We start from the raw sequence: 22,712 nt of genomic DNA on the forward strand, positions 1-22,712 counted from the left end.
CTAAATCTGCCAGCATCTTGATCATGGACTTTCCTGTCACCAGAACTGTACCAGAACTGTGAGCAATAAAAGTCTGTTGCTTAAGACACCCAATCTGTAGTATTTTGCTTTATTAACCTGAGCTGACTAAGATAGAAATTGAGATCAAAAAGTGGAATACTGTTAGTGCAAATACCTAAAAACGTAGAAGCAACTTGGGAAATAAGTAATAAGTAGGGGCTGGAAGAGTTCTGAAGTGTAAGGTAGAAAGAAAAATGGATGCTAAGGGTGATTTTGGAGAGGGTTTTTAGGAAGAACAGTGGAGAGCTGGAGAGAAAGCCTACATCCTAAGTGCAGAATTTTGGTAGAAATATGGAGAGTAAAGACCATTCTGGTAAGGTCTTAGAAATTAGGAACATGTTATTTGACAATGGATAAAAGATGGCTTGTTACACTGTGGCAAAAAAAAAGACTGAATTATATTAGTATCCTAATGTTCTAGTGTTTTTTGAATAGGAACAACTTACTAGAACTTACTAGTGACCAAATTAAATATTTAGCTGAGGAAAATTCTAAAAGTGTTGAAAGAGTAGTTGGTTCCTCTTGATTATAATATATCTGGTGATATAGTCTTTAGGTATAGTCTTAACTGGATTAAATCTGATTAGAAACTTTTGATCTGACCTTCCTGTATTTGCATATTTAACATTTCTCCAGGCTTGGAAGATTTTCTGCTACTATTTCTTTCTCTTCTTTTTAAACTTTTATGACTCACACATTTGCTCTTTTCATACTGTTCCATAAGTCTTGTAAATTTTCATAATTTCTTTTCATTCTTTTTCCCCCTCAGTCTTCAAGATCATAAATTCTTTTTTTCTGCTTGACCAGTCCTGCTGTTGACACTCTCTATTGAGTCTTTTATTTCATTGAATATATTTTTCAACTCCAATTTTTTTCTAATTTATCATCATTATCATTTGACTCTATTCAATTTCTCTTTCTGGTCAACTACTGTTTTTCTCAATTCATTGTATTTGTTCTCTGTCATTTCTTGAAGATTGCTTTGCTTCCTTAAAAGTTATATTTAAATTTTCATTAGGCAGCTCTTTCATTTTTCTTTCTTTGGTATCAGTCAGTGGCACTTTTTATCCAGTTGGTGGTATCTTCTTCCCCTGATCTCAATCCTTGAAGTAGTGCATCAATGTATGTGCATTTGAAGTTAAATTATTCTATTCTTCATGATCTGGCTCTATCTGAGAAAGCTATGCAGGCTTTATGGCACTATATGACCAATTTCTAGAAGACAAAAATCTAAGAATGATTTCTAGGTATAAATACTCGGATTCTCAATTATATCCCTTCTGTATAGATAAAGTAAATGGAAATAGATAAAAACTATGTTGAGAATTTGAATAAATCATGCTGCTAGAGAAATCCAAAATCTTACAAAAAAAGATGTTAAGATAGCTCAAATCTTGAAATACTTCTCAAACTCCAGAACCTGGAGTTAAAAGAAGTACACTGATAAACATTATAGGATGTATAACAGATATGATCATGAAAAACAACTGTGTTAACTTAATAGACTGAAGGGTCGAAGCAGTGCCACCTAAACCATAGATATTACCTGACATCAACCTTGACTAATAATTCAAAGGATAGAAACAAAGAACTGGTACAGGCAAAGTCCAGATTTTAAAGTTTCCTTACAACAAGAACAATTGATCCAAAATATTCCACTATAGCACTTTGCAGGTACAGAATCTCTGTATACAAGGAGATCTGCCAGAAGTCATTCATGCCCTCTCTTATCCCCACCAAGGAAAAAGTGGTCTACTAATCTGCCTTTAACCATTTTCTTATCAATAAAAAAAGAAATATTCTCTGAAATATATTTTACTTCTAAGTCAAGTTTTTTTTCTACCTGTCATATAAAATATGGCAGTTGTTTTTGTACTAGCAACAATTTTATCTTGTCTTCCCCAAATGACAGCTTAGGAAAAAAATATGCATTGAATGAGATTTGGGGATTGATTAATTGTGCTATGTAGTATTTGTTCTGTGGGCCCAGAGGAATTAGACATAAGTCTGATTGAGAGGACTGTACATTTAACAGATATCTTTGATTTAGAGTTGTGAATAAAAAAGGTTCATGTTTTTGTTTTGTGTTGGGGATTGAACCCAAGGCGTTGTACATGCTGGGCAAGTGTTCAACCACTGAGCTACATACAACCCTTTTCTTGGGTATAGAAAATGAGTAAGACCTTGAATGCTATTTCTTTGAGAGAGGAGAAAAGGCATGAATCTGTGGAACATGACACATGTATATAATGTAGACAGAGACACTTTTGAAAGGTATATGGGTGGGAAGATGGGGTAGCCAAATGAATGGATATTTCCTGAGTTGTTTATTCTCTGTTATCAATTTATTCTACTTCCAGTACCACTTGGAGAGTCCTTCAGTAACCTACACTGGATGGAGGCATATAATTCATGCTGGAAATAAGTATATTACATTTTTAGCTATTGTCATTTATAAATAATCCCATAAATTTCTTTGTGACATGATTAAAATTAGTAAGAGGCTGAGACTTCCCAGAGTCCCTTGGTCTTCTCCCGTTGGATTTGATTGAGAGGCAATCTAAGTCTGTAGTAAGGGCAGCCATCTCCACAGAGGGAAGGCATAAAATCTAATAGTAGAGCAGCATGATGGATGAACAGAAAGAGAAGGTCCAAGTGAAATCATTTAGTTCCCAATTAAACTGTAGTAGAAGCCAAAATCTGGATTTTAGAGTTAGAAAAGACAATTACATACCTTTCCTCCTTAAACTCTTTGTATTGGGTTTATTGTCCTATGAAAGTGAATAAAACCTACTAACACATAATTTTTTAAAAAAATTTAAATACATTTCCATAGCTTTATGATTCAAGAAAAACTTCTTTCAAAGCAACATGTTGTTTTTCTGGTGTCTGACATTAAGCAAAGACAGATTGGAGACAGATAAGACTGCACAACAGGAGGGAGAATCCAGACCTTTTTTTTCCCCATATTTTCTAGGTTTTATATAGTGTTATAAAAATACACACTAAAAAATGTCTGATTAATGCACTTTAAGGTCCTCAGTGATCTTTCTCCTGTCTTTTCTCCTCCTTTCTTCTCCTTATCCACTTCAATCAGTCACTTCCCATTTTTTTCTGCCTAGAATGCCATCCTCACAGGAATCCACATATGTCCCTAAGCTTTATTTCTTAAGGAAAATCAAGTACTATATACAATATAAAATTTTTTTTAAAGAAACCATAAGGATAAAGGCAATGAAAGAGCTAATAAGTGACTGTAGGACAGAACATAATAGCAGATGGGTAATCAATTCTTTATAAAGAATTATAAAAATTAAAAAGGGAAATAAACTAATTATCATGGAAGTAATTTATTCATGTCCTTTGGTTAGGGCACTTCTGCTGGGAGCCATCAGCCAAGTAGGTATGACAATTTCCTTGCCAGTGTACCCCCATGTTTCTTTAGTGGAAGGACTCATGGAAATAGGACATTTTGCAGGACATTGCATGTAAGGTGACCTTGCTCAAGGACCAGGGCGGATCCGTGTTTAGGGTGTTCCCCCTTTAGAATAGGGCGGTTTAGCATAATAGGAGATTAGGGTGTTCCCCCTTTAGAATAGGGCGTATCCTGCTGCTGAGTTCCTCTTGAGTTCTTAGGGTCAGACAGTATATTTTGGGAGACAGAAGCCCAGTAGTGGATTTGGGCAGAGTGTGGATTTGGGCAGAATGTGGATTTGGGCAGAGAACGTGGATTTCCCCAGAACGTGTTTGTAGACGGCCGGTGTGAGTTCGGGAATAAAGAATTGCTGTTTGAATCTACAAGCTGTGTGGAGACTCGTGATTTGTGCCCAGCCAGAGACTGCGGCACACTTCCTTACTCCCATTGATGTTCCTGGTATCAGCACCTAGGAGGGCAATTATGACAGATTTTGGAGATTTTAGAGAGTAAAGGGATTATAATACATAAAATGAGTTTTTTTAAAATTTTTTATTTGTTTTAATTAGTTACACATGACAGCACAATGACCTTGACATATTATACATTTGAATCAGATGGGAAATAATTTCCTCTTTTCAGAAATCTATCAGCAAACACATTTGCTTTGTATTATACATAAAGTGATATAACTCAAGTGTTTTTAAATTACTATCTTATATATCCAACCAAAGGACAGGATTCCAATCTTATAAGGTATACTCAAGAATATTATCCAAAGTATATGGAAAAATTCCCTCTTGAGACTGAAATTAATAAACTAAACATTAACAATGAATGAAACTAGCCATCAGTAAATGTAAACTAGACTCAATGAAAGATGCTAAACATATGTTGCTATTAGAGCAAAGTGTCTTCAAAACCAAGTGAAAAGCTAATGATGTTTTTAAATGTTCTTGATAAATGTTAAGATGATTGTAGGCTTAATTGATTAGGTACTGAGTTGCTCAATCACATACCTGTAGATACTAGCCATTTCAGGCATGTAGAAGGCACCCAACAAATATTTTCAAGTGATTGAATAAAAATCTTCTATTAGATATTTTAAAGAACTTAAAACTACAAGACAATTAAAACTATCGGTATAGGAGTGAGGGCTCCGGAGATTCCTAGCTGTATTTGCAGTGAAGGCAGAGCTGGACCATGCCAGAAAACCTCAGAAGACTCATAATGAAGCTGGGCTGCCTCCATTCAGACCCAGCGGCTGCACATGGTTACAGCTCACATGCTCACGGAGCACATGTGCTGCCTGGATGTTGACTCACGGTCCAGAACATTGGCATCATTGTACCATCATCCCAGCTTCCCTAACAGTGGAGATGAAAGGAAATGATTAAGTCTGGAATGAATGTGGGTTGTCTGACTAGTCCCTTGGACTTATGAGTGCCATGCAGAGATGATCACGAATGTGTGCTCATCCACAGAGAGCTTTGTTTTTTGACCCCATTCTCCATCAACCAATTGCTGTGGCTTTGGACATTAAAGGACCTGAAATCCCAACTGAGCTCATTAAGGGCAGTGACATCATGAAAATGGATCTGAAGAGAGCTGCTCTCAAGATCACTCTGGATAATGCCTACATGGGAAGTATGACCAGAACATTCTGTGTCTAGACAAGAAGTGGACAGCAAGGTCTATTTGGATGAGGGACCTATTTCTAGTAAGATGGAGAAAAGTGCTGTCTTCCTGGTGACAAGGTGGAGAATGGTGGCTTCTTGGGCAGTAAGAAGGGTGTGAGCCTTCCCAGGTGTCCTATATTTCTGCCTGCTGTGAAGAATACTGAGACTTCCTGAATTTAGAAATGGAGCAGAGGATGGAGGAGAGAGAAAAGATAAGAGGGGTTTATTTTAACTGATAGTTTCAGGCTAAACCAACAAAGAAACAAACAAACCAGAAATCCCTGTTCCACCTTCCTTTTATGCATGTTGAAAACTAGCCATCAAGACTCACTGTGCTCTGTTTGCAAAACTAACCAACCAACAAGCAGCAAGCACTTCTCCTGGTAGGTTATCCTCCTATCCCCACACTGTGCCCACTTCACGTTGTCCTGCCTTCACATCCACGGCCAATGTAGGTTCAGTGTAAGTAGTTTATGCTTTCTTTTCCTCAAGGTTTTATTATATTATACTCACTTCTAAGATCCATTGAAGATTTTTTCCAAGTGCTATTTGGTCATGCTGCTAGTGGCTTAGGGAATGGGCCGTAGGACTGATCTTTTATTTGGGCTAGGATCTGAAACAGTTTTAATAAAGCCCTGTTATTTCTTGTTGTGTCTAAATTTGTTTTAACATGCTTAGAAAAGATTATCCAGGATCTGAATTTTGGGATAGGGCAGGATACAGATGTGGGGTAGGGAAGGATATAGAGGCCCCCACTTTTGATTGAGAAGCTCTACCTTGTGGTGCCCATTACTAGCAGTCCCACAGATGATACCACCACGGAGACTTCCTTCAAGTGATGCAGTGGGGTTCTGATCATCCTCATCAAGTTTGGCAGGTTCACTTACTAGGTAGTCAAATACCACCCATATGCGCCCATCATTGCTGTGATATGGAATCACCAGTCAGCTCACCAGGCCTACTTGTACCACAGCACCTTCCCTGTGATGTGTAAGGACCAATTCCAGGAGACCTGGGATGCAGGTGTGGCCCTCTGGGTGAATGCTATCTTGAATTTTGGTAAGGCCAGGGGCTTTTTCAAGAAGCAAGATGTGGATGTTGTGCTGATGGGGAGATGCCCTGGATTTGCCTTCACCAACACCTTTTGTGCAGTGCCTGTGCTGTGACAGACCTGAGCCCTCGTCTAGCTTCTGTCCCATATCCTCACTCCAGTCATCCACTAGGCCAGCAATATCTGCGGTGGGTTAAGACACCAAAGAAGATTAACACTACTGTGACTCATGTCAGTTTTAGCTCTTCTTCATAAGGTATTGGTCCACTTTCTGTTGTTAGTAATAAAATACCACAGACTGAGTAAGTTATAATGAAGAGATGGTTTATTTGGCTCATGGTTCTGGGCTAGGGTGGAGTAGCCAGATCCAGTGATGGCTTTTTTGGTTGGTGGGGTCCCCAAGTAGCAGAAGGTATCACATAAGAAACAAGGGAGAATAAACAAGTGCCCTAATGAACCTAATTTTTAGTAATCCATTAATAATCCATAATCCATCAACCTACTAACCTATTAATTATGTGAATTAATGAGTCTCTTCATGAGCACAGAACTCTGATCACCTCTTAAAGGTCCCACCTGGTCTCTCCACTTAATGTCTCATAATGGGAATTACATTTCAAGTGAGTTTTAGAGGGAACAAGTCATATTCAAATTATAGCATATAGTTCAGCCCAGACTTTAGGGAGCTCATTGTTATGATTTGGATATAAGGTGTCCCCCAAAGGCTCCTGTGTCATGTAAGAACATTCATAGTTAAAAAAACTGGATTGTGAGAGCTATCACGTAACCCGTCTATCCTAGTTTGAAAGGACTACTGTGTAACTCTTGGGCAATATGGTGGAGAGGCAGGTGGGTCACTGGGGCCATGCCCTGGAAAGGTTCATCTTCCCTACCCCCAACCACTCCTTCCCAGCATCATGAGCAGAGCCCCATTGTTCCACCATGCCCTTCTGTCACATCACTCCGTCTCATCTGGGACCCAGAACAATGGAGTTAGCTGACCATGGACTGAGACCTCTGAAATTGTGAGCCAAAGTAAACTTTCCCTCCTCTAAGTCTTTCTTTTTGGGTATTTTGGTCATAGTGATGAGAAGCTCACTAACATACTCATCATGTGGCTCCATCCAGGCAAGGGCCAGTGGAGGAATATAGGAGTTAAGGCTCCTAGAACTTTCTGTGAGAGCATGATAGCTTTCTTTCCTTTGTGTGCTCTGTTCAATTCCTGCAGAAAATGTATACTCAGAGAACTCCCAACACGGGCCTGGGTCAGGACATTGCCAACTACAGTAAAGGACTGAGGGCATGGGTAAGTAGTTTCAGTTTAATCAATTCCAGTTCACTTAACTCTGGCCTTGACCCTTGCTTACTTCTCCAGCCCCTCAGTCTCTTGCATTCCCACCTGTGTTCTCCTGCTCTGGCACTGCACTCAAACATCACTCAAAACAGACTCCACCATCCACCTTCCATTTTATTCACTGTTAAACCCACCTCCTGCCCTGTTGCCATAGTGTACGTGTATGTTAATAAACAACAGCTGAGGAAAAAACAAAAAACAAAAAAACAAACAAAAAAAAACCCAGCAGCAACAACAAAAACTATGACATGCGTGCAAAAATGGATTATACTACTTTATGAAAGTAATAAACAACCCAGAGCCACGCCCTCACATAAAAATAGCAATGCTGTCATCTATTGATTATTGTGAACCAAACATTGAGCAAATACTTTAATTGCATTATCTTATTTAAGACAATAATCTAGCACTGTTTTCATCTTTTCCCTTAAGTAAAGCTAAGAACTGAACAGGTCAAAGTGGTGAAAACTGATTTTCTTAGATACTAAATCCAGTGGATTTACCCATTCTGGTATACTGACTTTAGTCATTTAAAATGTGATAAAGGTCACTTTCCTTTTTTCATAAGGAAAGACTGATTTCCAAGAAATGATGTGAGGACGATTGCTCAAAGTGCTTTGTCATATCACTCATCAAAATTTTCGTCATTATAAACAGAATCACTAAGTTAAAAACACTCTGATGGATTTTACTACCTAAAAATTAAATGTTGTACTTAACATCATAAAGAAGAATGAAACTTGGAAGAACACTTGAAATATATATTGCCTCTGAAAGTTTACTCCCCTAATTTTAAAAACATTCTTGCAGCTAGAAAAGGAAATACTGAAATAAAAAGGAAGTGATAAATAAACTCCTCAAAGATTTAAAACAAATGACTGAGAAATATAAAAACCTTTAGCCTCAGGAGTAATCAAAATGTACAAAATAAAATTACAATGAGATCTTGAAATAGTTAAGGATTTAATGATAATAACACCAAATACCACAGACATTGGAGGAATATACATGCCCATAAATGTTAATAAGGATGCAAAAGGATGAAGCATTAAGAAATAGAAAATGGGATCATTTTAGTTAAAAATATGGAAACTCCAAAATCCATTGATTCTATTTCTGTGAATTCATCCTAAATATGTAAATATGTAAAAATGATACTAAAAAAAATTAAAAATGTTCTGAATTTACTGGGAAGACATTTGTAGTATATTGTCAGATTACAACATGAATAATGTGATTACTTGAAAAGCATAGTTACAAATGCAATACACACATAATGGATATATTTATACTTATTCCAATTCTTGAAAAAAGTACCTTTTGTTAGCCATCAAAATGTGTTTATCCCTCAGAAGACAAAACTGCAGATGATTTTTATTTTCCTTATCATTTATCTATATAGTATCATTCAAAGATAAATAAATAATTTCTGATAATCAAAGAAAAAGTAAGAAAAAGTAAAATTGACAAAGAGAGTAAGTTTACACTCACCCCACTCCAAATCTGATCATGTATCCAATACCTGGCTTCTGAAACCTCTACTGACTCATTTTTACCTATATATAAAAACTCAAACACTTATTTTGGCTTCCAAAGTCATTTCACATCTGGTCTTACATAAAACCTTGACTTCATTAACCACCTCCTCATCCCATGGGCCTTTTAAATACTGTGGGAAAATACTACCCCCCCCTTTTTTTTTCTCCTTAGCTGAAGAACCTTCAGTCTTATTCCTCTAGAAAACATCTCTTCCATGAAGGCTTGGTCCCCTAAAAAAATTGGTGCTTTCTGAACTTTGCTTTCACTGCATACTTTTTAAAAAAAATTTTTTTAAATTTATTTTAATCAGTTATACATGACAGTAGATTGCACTTTGATACATCACATATAATGGAGACCCACCAGTTGTATAGTTATATGTGTACATAGGGTAATAATGTTTGGTTCATGCTACTATCCTTCTTACCACTCCCCTCTTTTAATTCCCCTCTACTTAAAGTACCTCTATTCTTCTCTAACCCTCACCCCCATTGTGAATTAGCATATACATATCAGAAAAAACATTTGGCCTTTGTTTTTTGGGGGGATTGGCTTATTTTGCTTAGCATGATATTCTTCAGTTTCATCCACTTACCAGCAAATGCCATACTTTTAAGTTACTTGCTAATCATCTTCCTACATCCTTTCACATGCTTGCGGACCACATGACCGCTCTGTTCTGCTTTCCCTTTCAGGAGTCAGAGGAGCCAGCCTTAGACAAAGCTACAGGTTAGATGGATTAAAGGACAAATTGGCAAATGACTGCAAGAGAGGTGATATACTGTCATCACAGGCGTAATTAGGTATCCTTTATAGAGTTTACTCATTATGATTAATAATTTGAGTGAAATCCAAAATGACAATTTAAAGCCCTTTCTAAAGCAACATCTCCTAAGAGCCTGTACTAAGGAAAAATTTAACAAAAAACAATGAATGAGGGAACAGTTGAATAGATAGATCAATTGGTAGATATAGATGGTAGATACCAATAGGTCATAGTGTGTCATTCTTCATAATTATGGACTTATAGAACTATGGTTATCTACTATTCTGAAATAACAATAGTCTCATTTGAATTCATTTTTTGAACAAATTTAAATGTGTTGGGTTTGGAAAGACATTTTCAAATAACATGGTAACTGGGATCAATTGGTAGTGGATACTTAGGTTCCTATAATGGCTCATCCTTATTCAAGAGAAAGGATGTTCATAACAGTTGGCAGTTGGCAAGGGATAAAAGGGAATAGCAGTACATGTCATCCTTTAGTGTATTGACCTCTGAAACACTTAGATAATGGGAATTTAAGAGTTGCAGGACTGTATAAACTTTCTTCTGCTGCTTCTTAATTCCTTGATTTCTGTCTCTTCATATAGGCTCTGTGTTCTTGGACAGCATCCCAAAATGATGTTTTTCTTCAAGGCAAGTTCTATATAAACTCATGTTGATAAATTTAAACACCTTTAGCCTTTAGCTACTTCCACATAAATAAAAAGATTGGGTTAGTGTGGTTCATTTTAATGAGTAAGGAGGCAAAAATCACTTAAAGCAACTTCAGTTTGTTCTAGTGACTGGATAGCAATGTTTCTCGGCTAATGCTATAACTTGGCTATCAGCTTATTCTTATGAACCATTTTAAGAATAAGAAATTTGGGAAGTTATTTGGCTCAGGGTATGAAAAACAAGATGTCACGCAAGGGCTTGTTAAAAGTTTCACCATGGCAAATTCAAACATATACAATATTATTAACTGTGTCTTGGCAGCTCATTTTCTTCTTATAAACAGTCAAAAAAGCAGCTCTGGTTTATTTAATTCCCAGAAAAGAAAAATTGGAACCATTTAGCCTGCTTAATATCAAAACCTACCTGACCCACAAAAGAATCAAGAGGAATTTAGCAGAACACTTCATTTGAGTTACATCATCGCATACACAGACCCTTTGACCACAAATAGAACTTTAAAAAAATTTCTAATACAAATTTCATAGTGTTCATGTCTTTTATTATTTCTCCCTCTAATACTCTTTCTCTGGTTTCTTTTTTTACACCACCCTTCAGGATTTTCCAGGAATTAATTTCTTGTTCCTTTCTCCTTTCTCTTAACATTGATCTTCTTCAGAAGTTTGCCCAATCTTACAATATGAATCAACTTCATATTGACCCATGGCTAAATGTCCATCTTAAGTTTCAAAATCTGTATTTGTCTATTGTTCAATCATACTCTATCAAAAATATGAACTCTTATTTTTCTTCCCAGCTTTTGTAATTTTGTAGTGAAATGAGACATGAGAGAGGAGAGGAAGGAGTGGATTATAACTCCATGTTAGCATTAGATAATGGTTTTCTCAGTTACCTCTTCCAGGAAACAATCATATTTCAAATGGCCAAAAAACAAATGAAAAAAACTTAGAAAGGAAGATGCTTATATTGTCACCCATGTAATTTGGTGACAAATATTTTCTACCTAAACAAATAGTTCATGGTTAGATTAATGGTGAAGGTTTAAGTCATCTTAGAGGACTGGTAAGGGACACATCTGTCTCCTCCAGTATCTTTTCAGCACATCTCTATTTGTATCACACACCTGGCAATCTAATTTATTTTAGGGAAGAGCTACCCACCTCTTGTCCTTTTGGATTAATCATATGTTACTCCTCTCTTTCTTCCATGTCATTTTAGTTTGCAGTTCTGGAATGTTGTCATGTGGTAATTCTGTCATTTCACTTGCACTTTTCTTGACTCCTCTAAGAGTCTTTAAACTCTTCAATGACAAAGAACACGTTTTCTGCATTGTCTTACAATTAATAAATGCTCTGCACAGTACAGATCTATAGACGTTTTGTGTTTCATTCCTGAACTCAATCTAGGTAACATGGATTCATCTCTGTGTAATAGGCCTGCTTCTGAAAAACACAATGAGGAGCTCCAAAAGCAGAATGATACTTTCAGAATACCATGTTATGTTTCTAAATAGATAGACAGATAGATATACATAAATCAAAAATCTGAAAACGGTCTGGAAGTGTACATTTCAATAACTTACAATGTCAGTAGTGTGGGATTAATAGCAGATCAAGAAGACTGTATCTGCATGCGAAATGGTTCAATTTTTGAAAGAGTTTTTTAAATGAAAATGGACCAAAAATTGAAAGGGTTACAGTAAGTGTTGAGGAGTGACTTGGCAAAAGGAGCACAGAGGTGAGAAAGAATTAAGTAGAGTTCAATAGAACCAGGTATAATTTCTGTACACATGACTCCATGAACAGGAGCAAAGGGGACACTTAAAGAAATCATAGGACTAAGGAGAGATCAGGATTAGGAGGGTTTGTACTAGTCTAGAAATGCTGACCTTAAAACCAACTAAAGTTTTCAACTCCTTCTATTGAGGAACATTAGCTGTGCCGTGCTTTTCAAAAATGACTTGTCATAACTGATTTATGCCCACGTTAGCAACTCTTCTGAAATTACTTTGAAAGTAGACTAATGTGAGAGTTTCTCTTTAGAGATAATTCAAATTACTTGCATAGGAAGTGGCAGCAGGTCTGGGGATGTTGTAGCTCAGTGGCAGTGACCTTGCCTAGCTTGGGGCTGGCCTGCCATGGACTTTCACCCCAAACACTTGCAAGAAAAGAAAAGGGAGGGAAGGGAGAGAGAAAGTTGGAAGGGAGGAAGGCAAAGTTGGAGGGATGGAGGGAGGTAGAAAAGAAGGAAGAAGAAAAGGAGAAAAACCAGGAAGGGAGGAAGGAAGCAAGGAAGGTAGGAAATAGGGAGAGCACAAGGGCAGGGAAAGGACTGAGTCACTCAAACAAAAGGCAAGGGACACAAAGACCAATATAGGCCATAAAAGTTGTTTGAACAGTTTAGTCAGCTTTAGAATTTGAGTGACAACAAACTGAACGTTATGATGACTGCATGGAATCTTCCCACTAACCCTGCCTTGGCCTGGCCTAAACCAAATCAAGGGGTTGGTGGCATGGAGAGGAATTCTCTCTGGCTGGAGTGGGAGGGACCTAAACCTGTGGCACTTGAGGATGCACTGGGTAGGGAAGGGGACAAGACTCCCCTGATGGGCAGTTGAGCACAACAAGGCTCCTGGGAGCCTTTGATCATGGCTCCCACCGCCATACGCCCACCACCCACCATACGCTCAGCCCCTGAAGGGGCTCACAGTGGTCTGCTCCGTTGCCTGGTGCAGGTTGGAGTTCCTGACCAAACACCTGAGTGTCCACAGCCTGTGTTGGCCTGCCTGGGCAGGCTGTGGTTGTGGTGGCAAGAGCCAAAGCTGTCTTGGAGTGATGGAGGAGCCAAGGGCTGCCTCTCAGCCATACTAGTGGGTGGTTCTGGAAGAAGCACCCAGGGTTGTGGCAGCATTGTCCGAAGACATGAAGCCAGGCCATCTTCCTTATGGCTAACTACAGTAACAAAGCGGATGCCAAGTGGCCAAACTTGGGAGGGCGACAGCCTGAGTTTTGAGTGACAGCCCGAAGGGGTAGGCTGTGTGGACAGTACAGCAGGAACGGAGAAGGTCTTGAAGTGGGAACCCATGAGGAAGGGGTGACTGGTAGGAGAAGTGGGAAAGTAGTTGAAGATGCACCCAGAGGGTGGGTGATGAAGAATCAGGTTAGATTACCCAGTAAAATGGGAAGTTTCCTCAGAGCGAGAGCTGTGAAGCAACATCCTGTGACATTTTTTAAAAGAGGGAAAAGGTCACTCCGGTTTCTGTGCCAAAACGGATCATAGGTGAGGAGGGTGGGAATGGAGAGGCCATTATGGTGATTGAGAGTTGAGAGATGTGGTGGTTTGCAAGGTGACTTTGGTGGTTTTGAAGATGTTGTTGATGAGTTCTAGGGACAGGTCTTTTGTGGGGACTGCAATAGAGCATGGTGCCAGCACAGCAAGTCTGGGGAGAGCCCAGGTTGAGTGTCTGTGTGCTAGAGATAAAGCAACAGGGAGAGGCTTCTGGTTACAGGAGTTCAGAAGAGAGTTATGTTTTCTGAAAACTTAACATTGTGGGAAACCTCCTGCTTGTTGTTGATGGCTGCTGTGCAGGGAGCAGAATAACCCTGTGGTCTCTCTGAGGAGGCCCACAAGTGGCTATGTGGACAAGAAGCCAACCCCCTGCTGGTTTTTCACTGGCTTACTGACTCCTGCCTTCTCAGTAGGCATAAAGGCAGTGCCTCTGAGCACAAGGACCAGCTCTCTCGGCTGAAGGAAAAAGATCCAGAATTCTACAAGTTCTTGCAAGACAATGACCAGAGCCTGCTAAACTTTAGTGACTCAGACATCTCTGAGGAGGAAGAGGAGCAGTTTCACTCCTTGCCAGGTGCACTGGAGGTGAGGATAGCACAGACCTGTCCAGCAGGGCACCTGTGGCTTCTACACCCTCCCCCAGCATGACTCTTCTGTATCTGGTGTAGGAAGCAAGCGAAGAAGAAGACGGAGGAGAGGATGGGGACAGAGTCCCTGGAGGACCTCAGCAGAAGAAGAATGAGTCTGTTCCTGTGACCCTAGCCATGGTGGAGAAATGGAAGCAGTCTGCAAAGGTGAGAAGAAGGAGTGTGGTCTGAGCAGCTGGACCCCACCACAGGCCGGAGTCTCTCCCTTGTCTCATTGAGGTGCTCATGGCTGTACAGGTGGGAAGAGCCCTTCTCTGAACAGCACACAATGTCCAGTCCACATGTGTAGAGTGCTAGGAAGCCCTGGTTGGGATTCTTCAGTCATAGTTCAGCTTTTCTCTCAGGGGCTCTGCTCCCTGAAGTAAAGCCATTGTGGGTGTATCTGTTAGGTGTGTCTTGGTGTAGTTTCTCTTGCTTTATAGTGGGATGCCAACAGATAGTTCGTAAAGAAAAGATATTTAGTCCTAGGAATGTAGCTCAGTAATAGAGTGCCTGCCTAGCATGTATGGACTCTGGGCTCAATCCCCCAGCACTAGGAAAATAAGAAAGAAAGAGCAAGGGGAGGGAAGGGAAGGAGGGAGGGAGAGAGGAAGAAAGGAAAGAAAAGAAAGAAAAGGTGTTTACTTGGCTCACAGTTCTGGAGGTGGGAAGTACAACAGCATGGTGCAGCATCATCACATGGCTGGTGAGATAGCAAGCTTGCTCCTCCAACTCAGGACTTTCAGCCTTTTCCCCTGGGGCTCCTGAGCTGGGCTCATTCCCTTTCCAGGAGGATTATAGACTTGTCTCTATTTTAGTTGCCAGAACACGGCTTAGTGGTGCCGCCCCTACCTCTGCCCTATTTCTGAGGTTGTGGGGAAGGATCTCTTTTCTCTCAGGAGCAGGTTCTTGGAGTCAGTTATCTCTTGCTCTGCCTTGTGTAACCTCCTGCTCCCCCAGAGTTATTGATCTCTTGCTCCTTCAGCACCTCACTCCCAAGCTGTTTCATGAAGTGGTGCAGGCATTCAGAGCAGCTGTTGCTACCATCCAAGGAGACCAGGAAGGTGTTGAGGCCTGCAGGTTTCAGGTTACAGACAGCACTGGTGAGCAGGGTCTACAGGGCGGGTCAGGCTGGCTTACGTGCTCTCCTGTGAGTGACATCTGTGTCCCTTCCTCACAGTGTTCAACGCTCTTGTCACCTTCTGCATCAGAGATCTCTTTGGATACCTACCTAAGCTGCTATTTGGAAAGGCCCCAAAGGATACCAGCAGGTGAGAGAAATAGGGTGATCAGAGCTCTGCTCTGCAAGAGAGGACACTGTCCCCAGGGCCTTGGCCCACCTAGGACAGAGGCATGGCAGACTTTGGGGGCTCCTGAGAAGGAAGAGCAAAAGAGGCCTTTGGGGGATGTACTCTTGCCAGTGGGGGTGGCCCCACTCCTTGCCTTTTTCTTCCAGAAAAGAAATTCTATGCTGAGAATTTCTTGAGAGCATGGTGTGTGCTTGTTTTTTTTTTTTTTTTTTTTTTTTTTGGTATTGGGTGTTGAACTCGGGTGCTTAACCACTGAGCCACATCCCCAGCCTTATTTTTATATTTAGAGACAGGGTCTCACTGAGTGGCCTAACGCCTTACTATTTCTCAGGTTGGCTTTGAACTTATGATCCTCCTGCCTTCACCTTCTGAGACGCTGGGATTACAGGCATGCACCACTGTGCCCAGCGTGTGCTTGGTTTTAATCTTAAATTTTCCCAGGGTTTGGAAATCCAACTTCTGTCAGGACAGCTTTGAAAGAAAGCAGAAAGGCTCCACTGGGCTGTCAGCATCATGAGGGGTTGTAGGAATACCTTCACTAGAGCATGAGAGTGTTCATGTGTGTGTAGGCAGTGTAGACTGAAGGGGTCAGGCGAGGAGGGTGGAGGACAAAGCAGTGAGATGAGTAGGCAACAAGACAAGTGGTCCATGCAACTGGACCTTGGGGAGCAGCAATAGGGGATCCACAGCTGATGCTGACTGAAATGCCAAAAGGGAGCTGAATGGAAAACTCTCAGGGCCCTGCCTTTGGTCCTTGGTGTGTTTAGCCAATTTCTGTGAACATCAAGAAACTTACAGGAACCCGGCTTTTGTTGTCAGATGTTCAGTCCAGAAGATTTAAGGGTCCAGAGTTTTAGGGAAAAATGTTTGTGAATGTGCATGGTTGGGTCTTCTTCCCAGTGCGTAGGGGCCAGAGCCACCAGTCTGCACCAGTGAGTGGTGCCTGGTTAGGTCCAAAGGTCCTGAGTGCTGCTGAGGGTTGTGGTGTGACGGGGCCAAGGGAACCCAGAGGAGGCTGGTGTATGAGGGATGCAACTGGGGCTGGGCCCTTCTGGGAAGAATAGGACTCAGTATATCAGAGGGCAGTTGCTCTGCTTTGGCTGGGTGGGTGGTCTTTGGGAAGGGCTGGTGCTGCTTTACTGGGGGGTGGGCAGCTGTGTCTGTCAGCTGCACAAAGCTCCTCAGCATTTTGTGGAGAGAGGTGGGAAGTCTTCTCAGGGCAAGGTATGGTCTGAGACTCACTGAGGCAGCCTTGAGTCTAAGCTGCAGGAATGGGGATGTGTTTGGTTTCTGCAGGATGCTGCAGCCGTCCAGCAGTGCACTCTGGGGGAGACTCTGTGTGGACATCAAGGCATACCTAAGTGCAGTCATGCAGATGCTGTTCCTGAGGGGAAGGAGCATGGAAGCCCAGATCACAGTCGGGGCCCTTGCCATATTGGGTGGTCCAGTGTTTTTTGTGCCTCAGACTCAGTAAGATAGTGTCTCACAGCCCCCTTCTGCTTCCCTAGCTGGTGACCTCTCTGGCAGAAGCTACTGTGTCAGCGGCTGTCCTGCAGCACATCAGCAGCCTTGTGCCTTACTACCTAACCTTCCCCAAGCAGTGTTGCATGTTGCTCAAGGTGAACAGGCTCATCACGCTCTGTTGGTGTGGCTGGTGGTGCACACAGCCACCCCACAAATACATCCCATTCCTGTTCAGGGCAGAAGTGTCACCTGCACCTACACTGGCTTCTGGCCAGCTCCTTTCCAGCCCTCCTCCACCTGAGTACCTCATCTAGGGCATCCCCTGACCCAGGCAGGCCAGCATAACTCGGTGATGTGAGAACAGGTTGCACTCAGGCATCTGTGTCCTAACAAGTTTTGAGAGCTGGATTCATTATACATTCTCATGCACACCTAATGGTAAAGGCAAGTTGTCACGGTCTTGCCTCTACAGGGCATGACATACTGTGTTCTGTGTTTTGGTGCCTCTTACTATTTTGCTACCAGCTTCTCCTGATGTGTTTTGGGAAGGGCTGTCTTCAAGCAGTAACACAGGAGCCTGTGGCTTGGCTTAGGGAGGGGAGGCATGTGCTGGGTCTAGGGGTTCCTGGGTGAGAAGGCTGGGGCAGACAGTGACATATTCCCTTTTCAGAAAATGGTGGTCCTATGGAGCACGGGTGAGGAGTCTTTGCGGGTGCTGGCTTTCCTGGTCCTCATTAGAATCTGCCAGCACAAGAAGGACATCTTCTTGAGCCCTGTCCTGAAGATAGTGTGGGCCCTGAATCTGTCTTGGGAATCAGCCTGAGGGCCTAACAGGCTGCCTTTTTGGTCAGTGCCCTTAGCTGGGCCCTGGCATCATAGCTCAGGGCAGACTAAGGTCCCTAGATCCCATTCCTCACCAAGAATGTAGGAGTGCTGACAGACACAGGAACCCTCAGCCTTCTGGCCTCTACCTCGACTTTGCTTCAGATAACCGTCCCCAAGGGGGAACATCTTGTTAGTGGTTGAGAACTTCCTACAGGAAGAATAGAATAGGTCTGAGGTCACAGCCAGCATCCAAACCCTGCTGTCCAACTCCAGACCTAGGGGGGCCCATCTGTGTGCAGGGACCCTCTGAAACCCTCATACTGGCCCAGCGTGCAGCAGGACTTAACTCACTCCCTACCCCTCACCACATACCTTCCCTGCAGGGTCCCTCTGCATACCTTAGTCTGTGTAAGTCTGGCAAGCATATGCTTGGGCATATGCATGGGGCTGAGCAGCATCAGAATCCTGAGGAGTTGGAGGTCTGTGCAAGGGGGTCTGCAGCCATTGGCTTGGCTGTAGTTCCTGCTTGAGGCAGCAGTTCCAGGAGAAATGTCTACGTGTTGGCAGATGGCTTGGAGCCAGGTAGTGGGTTTTCGGGTGCTTCTGACTGGAGTCTCTCTGGCAGCAAATGTATATCACGTATGTGAGGAACTGCAAGTTCACCTCTCCAGGCACTCTGCCCCTCATCAACTTCATGCAACGGACATTGACTGAGCTGCTTGCCCTGGATCCCAGCATCTCCTACCAGTACGCCTTCCTCTATATCCGCCAGCTCACCATCCACCTGCGCAGTGCCATGACTATGGGCAAAAAGTTGCACACAGCCATGCCTCCAGACTTGGGAGTCTGATCAGCAGAGGGCCTGGGGGCCTCCTTGAATCCAGGCCTAGCACCTTGGTGGATGTGATGGGTGGGCACACTGGGGAGGGGGCACACTTGTCTACTGTCCTGGGTGCTGACACTCAGGCAAACTCTGCTCTGACCAGGACACGTACCAGTCAGTGTACAACTGGCAGTATGTCCACTGCCTCTACTTGTGGTGCCGTGTCTTGAGTACCCTTGGCTCCAGCGGAGCCCTTCAGCCTCTGCTCTATCCCCTCTCGCAGGTGGTCATTGGCTGCATCAAGTGAGTTCATCGGGCAAGCTTTTGGCCAGTAATGTTGTGTCCAGGGTCTTTGGGTCTTGGCAATCCCTGTTGGGCTTGCAGTCAAGTTCGCTGCAGAGTACTCTGTGCTCTGAGGGCAACAGTGTGAAGGCCTTTTTGGTTTCTTGTGAGGTGCTTTGTGCCAGTCTGACCAGGAGGGGGCATCTTTGTCCTGAAAAGCATCCTCCTGAGCTTTGGCGATTAGACTAGGAGGGAAGGTGGAGGTCCAGGGGAGGGAGCCCTGAAAGCAGGGAATGGGGAAGAAAGGGAGCCAGGAATGAACAGCCCCCACCCGTGTTAAAGTGTAGTGAATATGAAAGCTGCATGGGTGTTCCTCTGATCCCATCGCTGAGCAAGGAAGCAGATGCTTAGACCAGTACCAAGTTCAAAGTGTTTTGTGGTAGGTACCCTGTTCTGTTTGGGGGAGTGTGATGCTACTTTCTGTGGGCATTGTGACTCCTCACCTGGCTGGAGTGACAGGAAGGCCCTCCTGGGGGTTCAGAGGCAGTGGGTAGCCAAAACTGGTGTTGAGTGATGACTTAACCAGCCTCTGCCCCTTCCCGCCTTGCCCCTCCCAGGCTGGTCCCTACTGCCCGCTTCTACCCCCTGCGCATGCACTGTGTGCGTGCCTTAACACTGCTGTCAGAGAGCACTGGCACCTTCATCCCAGTGCTGCCTTTTATCCTTGAGGTGAGTGGGTTCTGCAATCTTGGTTCAGGGTGCTTCAGTTCTCCTGCCTGCCCCTGAGTCTGCTGTGAGGTCCACATCACTTCCCTGAGCTTTGCATGGGTTCAAGGAGCACATTACTCTGCTCAGCACTTTACCTCCTAAGCTGGTTGTGAGTGTCAGTCACTTAGGCTCTGAGGGTTGAGCCTGAGGACCCTGGGTTTGCAGTCAGGGAACAGACTCTGGCCACAGAGATATTTGCTCAGGACTTCAGCGGGCAGGAGAGCTGGGCTTCAAACCCAGGTTTGTGGTTTCAGAGCTTTCAAGGCCCTGCCTAGACCACTATGTGCACTTGAGCACCAGTGCTGCTCTGAGGGAGGCAGGTTAGTGTCAGGTTAGGCCTTAGCCCACAGGATGTTCAAACACTTGCTGTCTCCAGGTCACAAGAAAAGGGAACCCATGCCTGTTCCCATTCCCTTCCACTGAGGCAGGTTGCTGTTTGTGCTTTGTGAAGCTGTTGTGGAAGCCACATCTGTTTCCCTGTGACAGCCAGGTGTGATTCCTAACTTCCCCTGCTGTGACCTCTCTACCTTGGCACCCCACTGAGGGCCTCCTACCCTGACAACTGGCTCTAGGTGCCTCCCCAGTCTCTTCCACTGCTGTGGCATGGTTTCTTTTTCTCCTTCATCCTGGACAGTGCTCGAACACTGACCCTGCCTTGGTTTATTGTAGCTGCACCTTGTGGGGCCTCCCATGCCCAGATGTAGGTTGAGAAGGCAGATCACAGAGGCTGAAGTGAGCAGGGCATCTGGACCTTCCTGGTTCCCTGGGTTGGAGACCAATGGATTCATAGTTTTATCCTCCATGAGCCTGAGTGTGGCTGGGAGGCTGTGGACACTTCCTTGTGGCCCCCACCCTGGACCTGGAGCAGACTCATCAGCCTGAGTTGGAGGACTCTGAGCATCTGAGCCCCATCCCCTGATGAGCTTGGTCCTTCCCTGCCACCTCAGGATGCCCTAGTGGAGCAGCTGTATGACCTCATGCTGGAGTACCTGCAGGGCCAGGCCCACAGTATTGCCTTCCCTGAATTGGCACTGCCTGCTGTCTTACAGGTGTGTACCCAATGGTTGGCTCCCTCCCCAAATCCCCTGGGGGCCTGCTTTATGATGGACTTTGATTATCTTTTAATGGACACAGTGCCCTTTGTACACAGGGACTGAAAAGAGGTGTCTTTGTCCCAGCTTCACAGGGCTAGTAGCAGAGCCTGATCCTTTATGGTCTCCACACAGGCACCGCCTTGCAGCTGGACCCCTTGGACCATAATGTGTGGTACTGGTCATGGGGGTGTAGGAGATTATCAGTCACTCAGGAGGTTGGGACAGGTCTGGATGGCTCACCAAGGATCCTAGCAACATGTTGGTCCACTGAAACACTGTCTAAGCCTTCCAGGGACCAGACCAGCTGCCTGCAGAAGTCTTTACACTGGGGTGGGCTGGTCCCTGACTGATTTCCTGTGTGGTCCTGGGGCTGGGGTGGGGGTTTCTCTCTGCTTCTCCCATGAGAGTATGGCTCTCTGCCTGCTGTTCCCTGACTCAGGCCTGCACCTCTCATGGGGGAGGGTCAGTGCTGCTGCTCACAACTGAGCTGCATCTGAGGCCCATCCAGACAGGTTGTGTGTGTGTGTGTGTGTGTGTGTGTGTGTGTGTGTGTGCAAGGCTGCACATGCATAGTCACTTGCTGTCGTTTGGCACTTGGCTGTGGCCTGGGTCCCAGATAGGAGTGCCTGGCAGTCAGGAAGCTTCTGCTGCTGGATTCAAAGGTCTCAGGGATAGGGGACTAGAGTAGGGGTAAACAGATATTTTCAATAAGTGTTCTTGGATTTATGGTTGCATGGTTTCTCAGTCTGGCTACTGGCCTTTGGCCACAGTACAAAAGCAGCCACAGAAAGCCCATTGCATGTGAGGGAATGAGTGCAGCTGTTGCCAGAAGAGCTTTATTTACAGAGATGGGCAGGCTGGAGAGCAGCCTGATTTCATCTGTGGCCCACTGTCCACTTGTGTGCAGTTGGGCTCTGGACCTCCCTGGAGTCGCCATGATGTTTTGATGGGCCCTGGACTTCCTTTGGGGTGCAGGGTATCCTGTCTGCCTGCTGGGTTGATTGCCCCCCCCCCGCCACTTCTGCAGCTCAAGTCCTTCCTCCGGGAGTGCAAGGTGGACAACTACTGGCGGCAGATGCGCCAGTTGTTGGAAAAGGTGCAGGAGAATGCAGAGCACATCCACAATCACCGCCAGAGGGTCTCTTTTGGTGTCTCTGACCAGCTTGCAGTGGTCAGTAGGGAACTGGTATCTGGAGTGGGGGTGGTGCTGCTTGAGGGCACTCATCAGGGAATGGCTGGGTTTGAGGTTTGCCCATAGTGGGACATGATTCTGAACTGCCCCACTCCTAGGATGCTTGGGAGAAGCAGGCCCGAGGAGAGGGGACCCCACTCACCAGGTACTATAGCCACTGGTGGAAGCTGAGGGACCGCGAGATACAGCTGGAGATCAGTGGTAAAGAGCGGGTACATCTGGGGTGCCAAGGGAGTGGGTGGGTCAGCTAGATTCAGATCTTGCACATTGGCATGACTTTTAGGACCAGGCAGAGATTTGATTGGGATGACTTTGGTGGTGGTGTGGGTGGGGCATGGGAGGACTATGGCTGTTTGAGGAGGTGGTGATCCTATGGGGTAGTGTCAGGAGTTGTCACAACCAGGCATCTCCCAAGGGTAGGGGCCTTGGGGGGAATGAGAAAATAAAACTTTAAAATATTGATAGCTGATTTCACTTTGAAAA

The 22,712-nt window shown here is 43.9% G+C and overlaps 1 protein-coding gene and 1 pseudogene across 1 annotated transcript in view; both read left to right on the forward strand.

The window, feature by feature from the left end:
* Positions 1–351: 351 nt before the first annotated feature.
* Positions 352–5,328, forward strand: LOC143387692 (pyruvate kinase PKM pseudogene; annotated as a pseudogene).
* Positions 5,329–7,436: 2,108 nt separating this feature from the next.
* Positions 7,437–22,712, forward strand: part of LOC143387693 (nucleolar complex protein 2 homolog) — a 78,428-nt gene continuing 63,152 nt past the window's right edge. The window contains 15 exon segments of the mRNA XM_077108126.1: positions 7,437–7,511; positions 14,179–14,430; positions 14,514–14,639; positions 15,374–15,376; positions 15,457–15,574; positions 15,652–15,742; positions 17,078–17,161; positions 17,271–17,400; positions 17,916–18,032; positions 18,696–18,893; positions 19,057–19,196; positions 19,793–19,904; positions 20,891–20,992; positions 22,065–22,208; positions 22,328–22,441. Coding sequence (XP_076964241.1) covers positions 7,437–7,511; positions 14,179–14,430; positions 14,514–14,639; positions 15,374–15,376; positions 15,457–15,574; positions 15,652–15,742; positions 17,078–17,161; positions 17,271–17,400; positions 17,916–18,032; positions 18,696–18,893; positions 19,057–19,196; positions 19,793–19,904; positions 20,891–20,992; positions 22,065–22,208; positions 22,328–22,441 — 1,806 coding nt within the window.

The sequence above is a fragment of the Callospermophilus lateralis genome, unplaced genomic scaffold (assembly GCF_048772815.1).
Source record: "Callospermophilus lateralis isolate mCalLat2 unplaced genomic scaffold, mCalLat2.hap1 Scaffold_148, whole genome shotgun sequence".
Lineage (NCBI taxonomy): Eukaryota > Metazoa > Chordata > Mammalia > Rodentia > Sciuridae > Callospermophilus > Callospermophilus lateralis.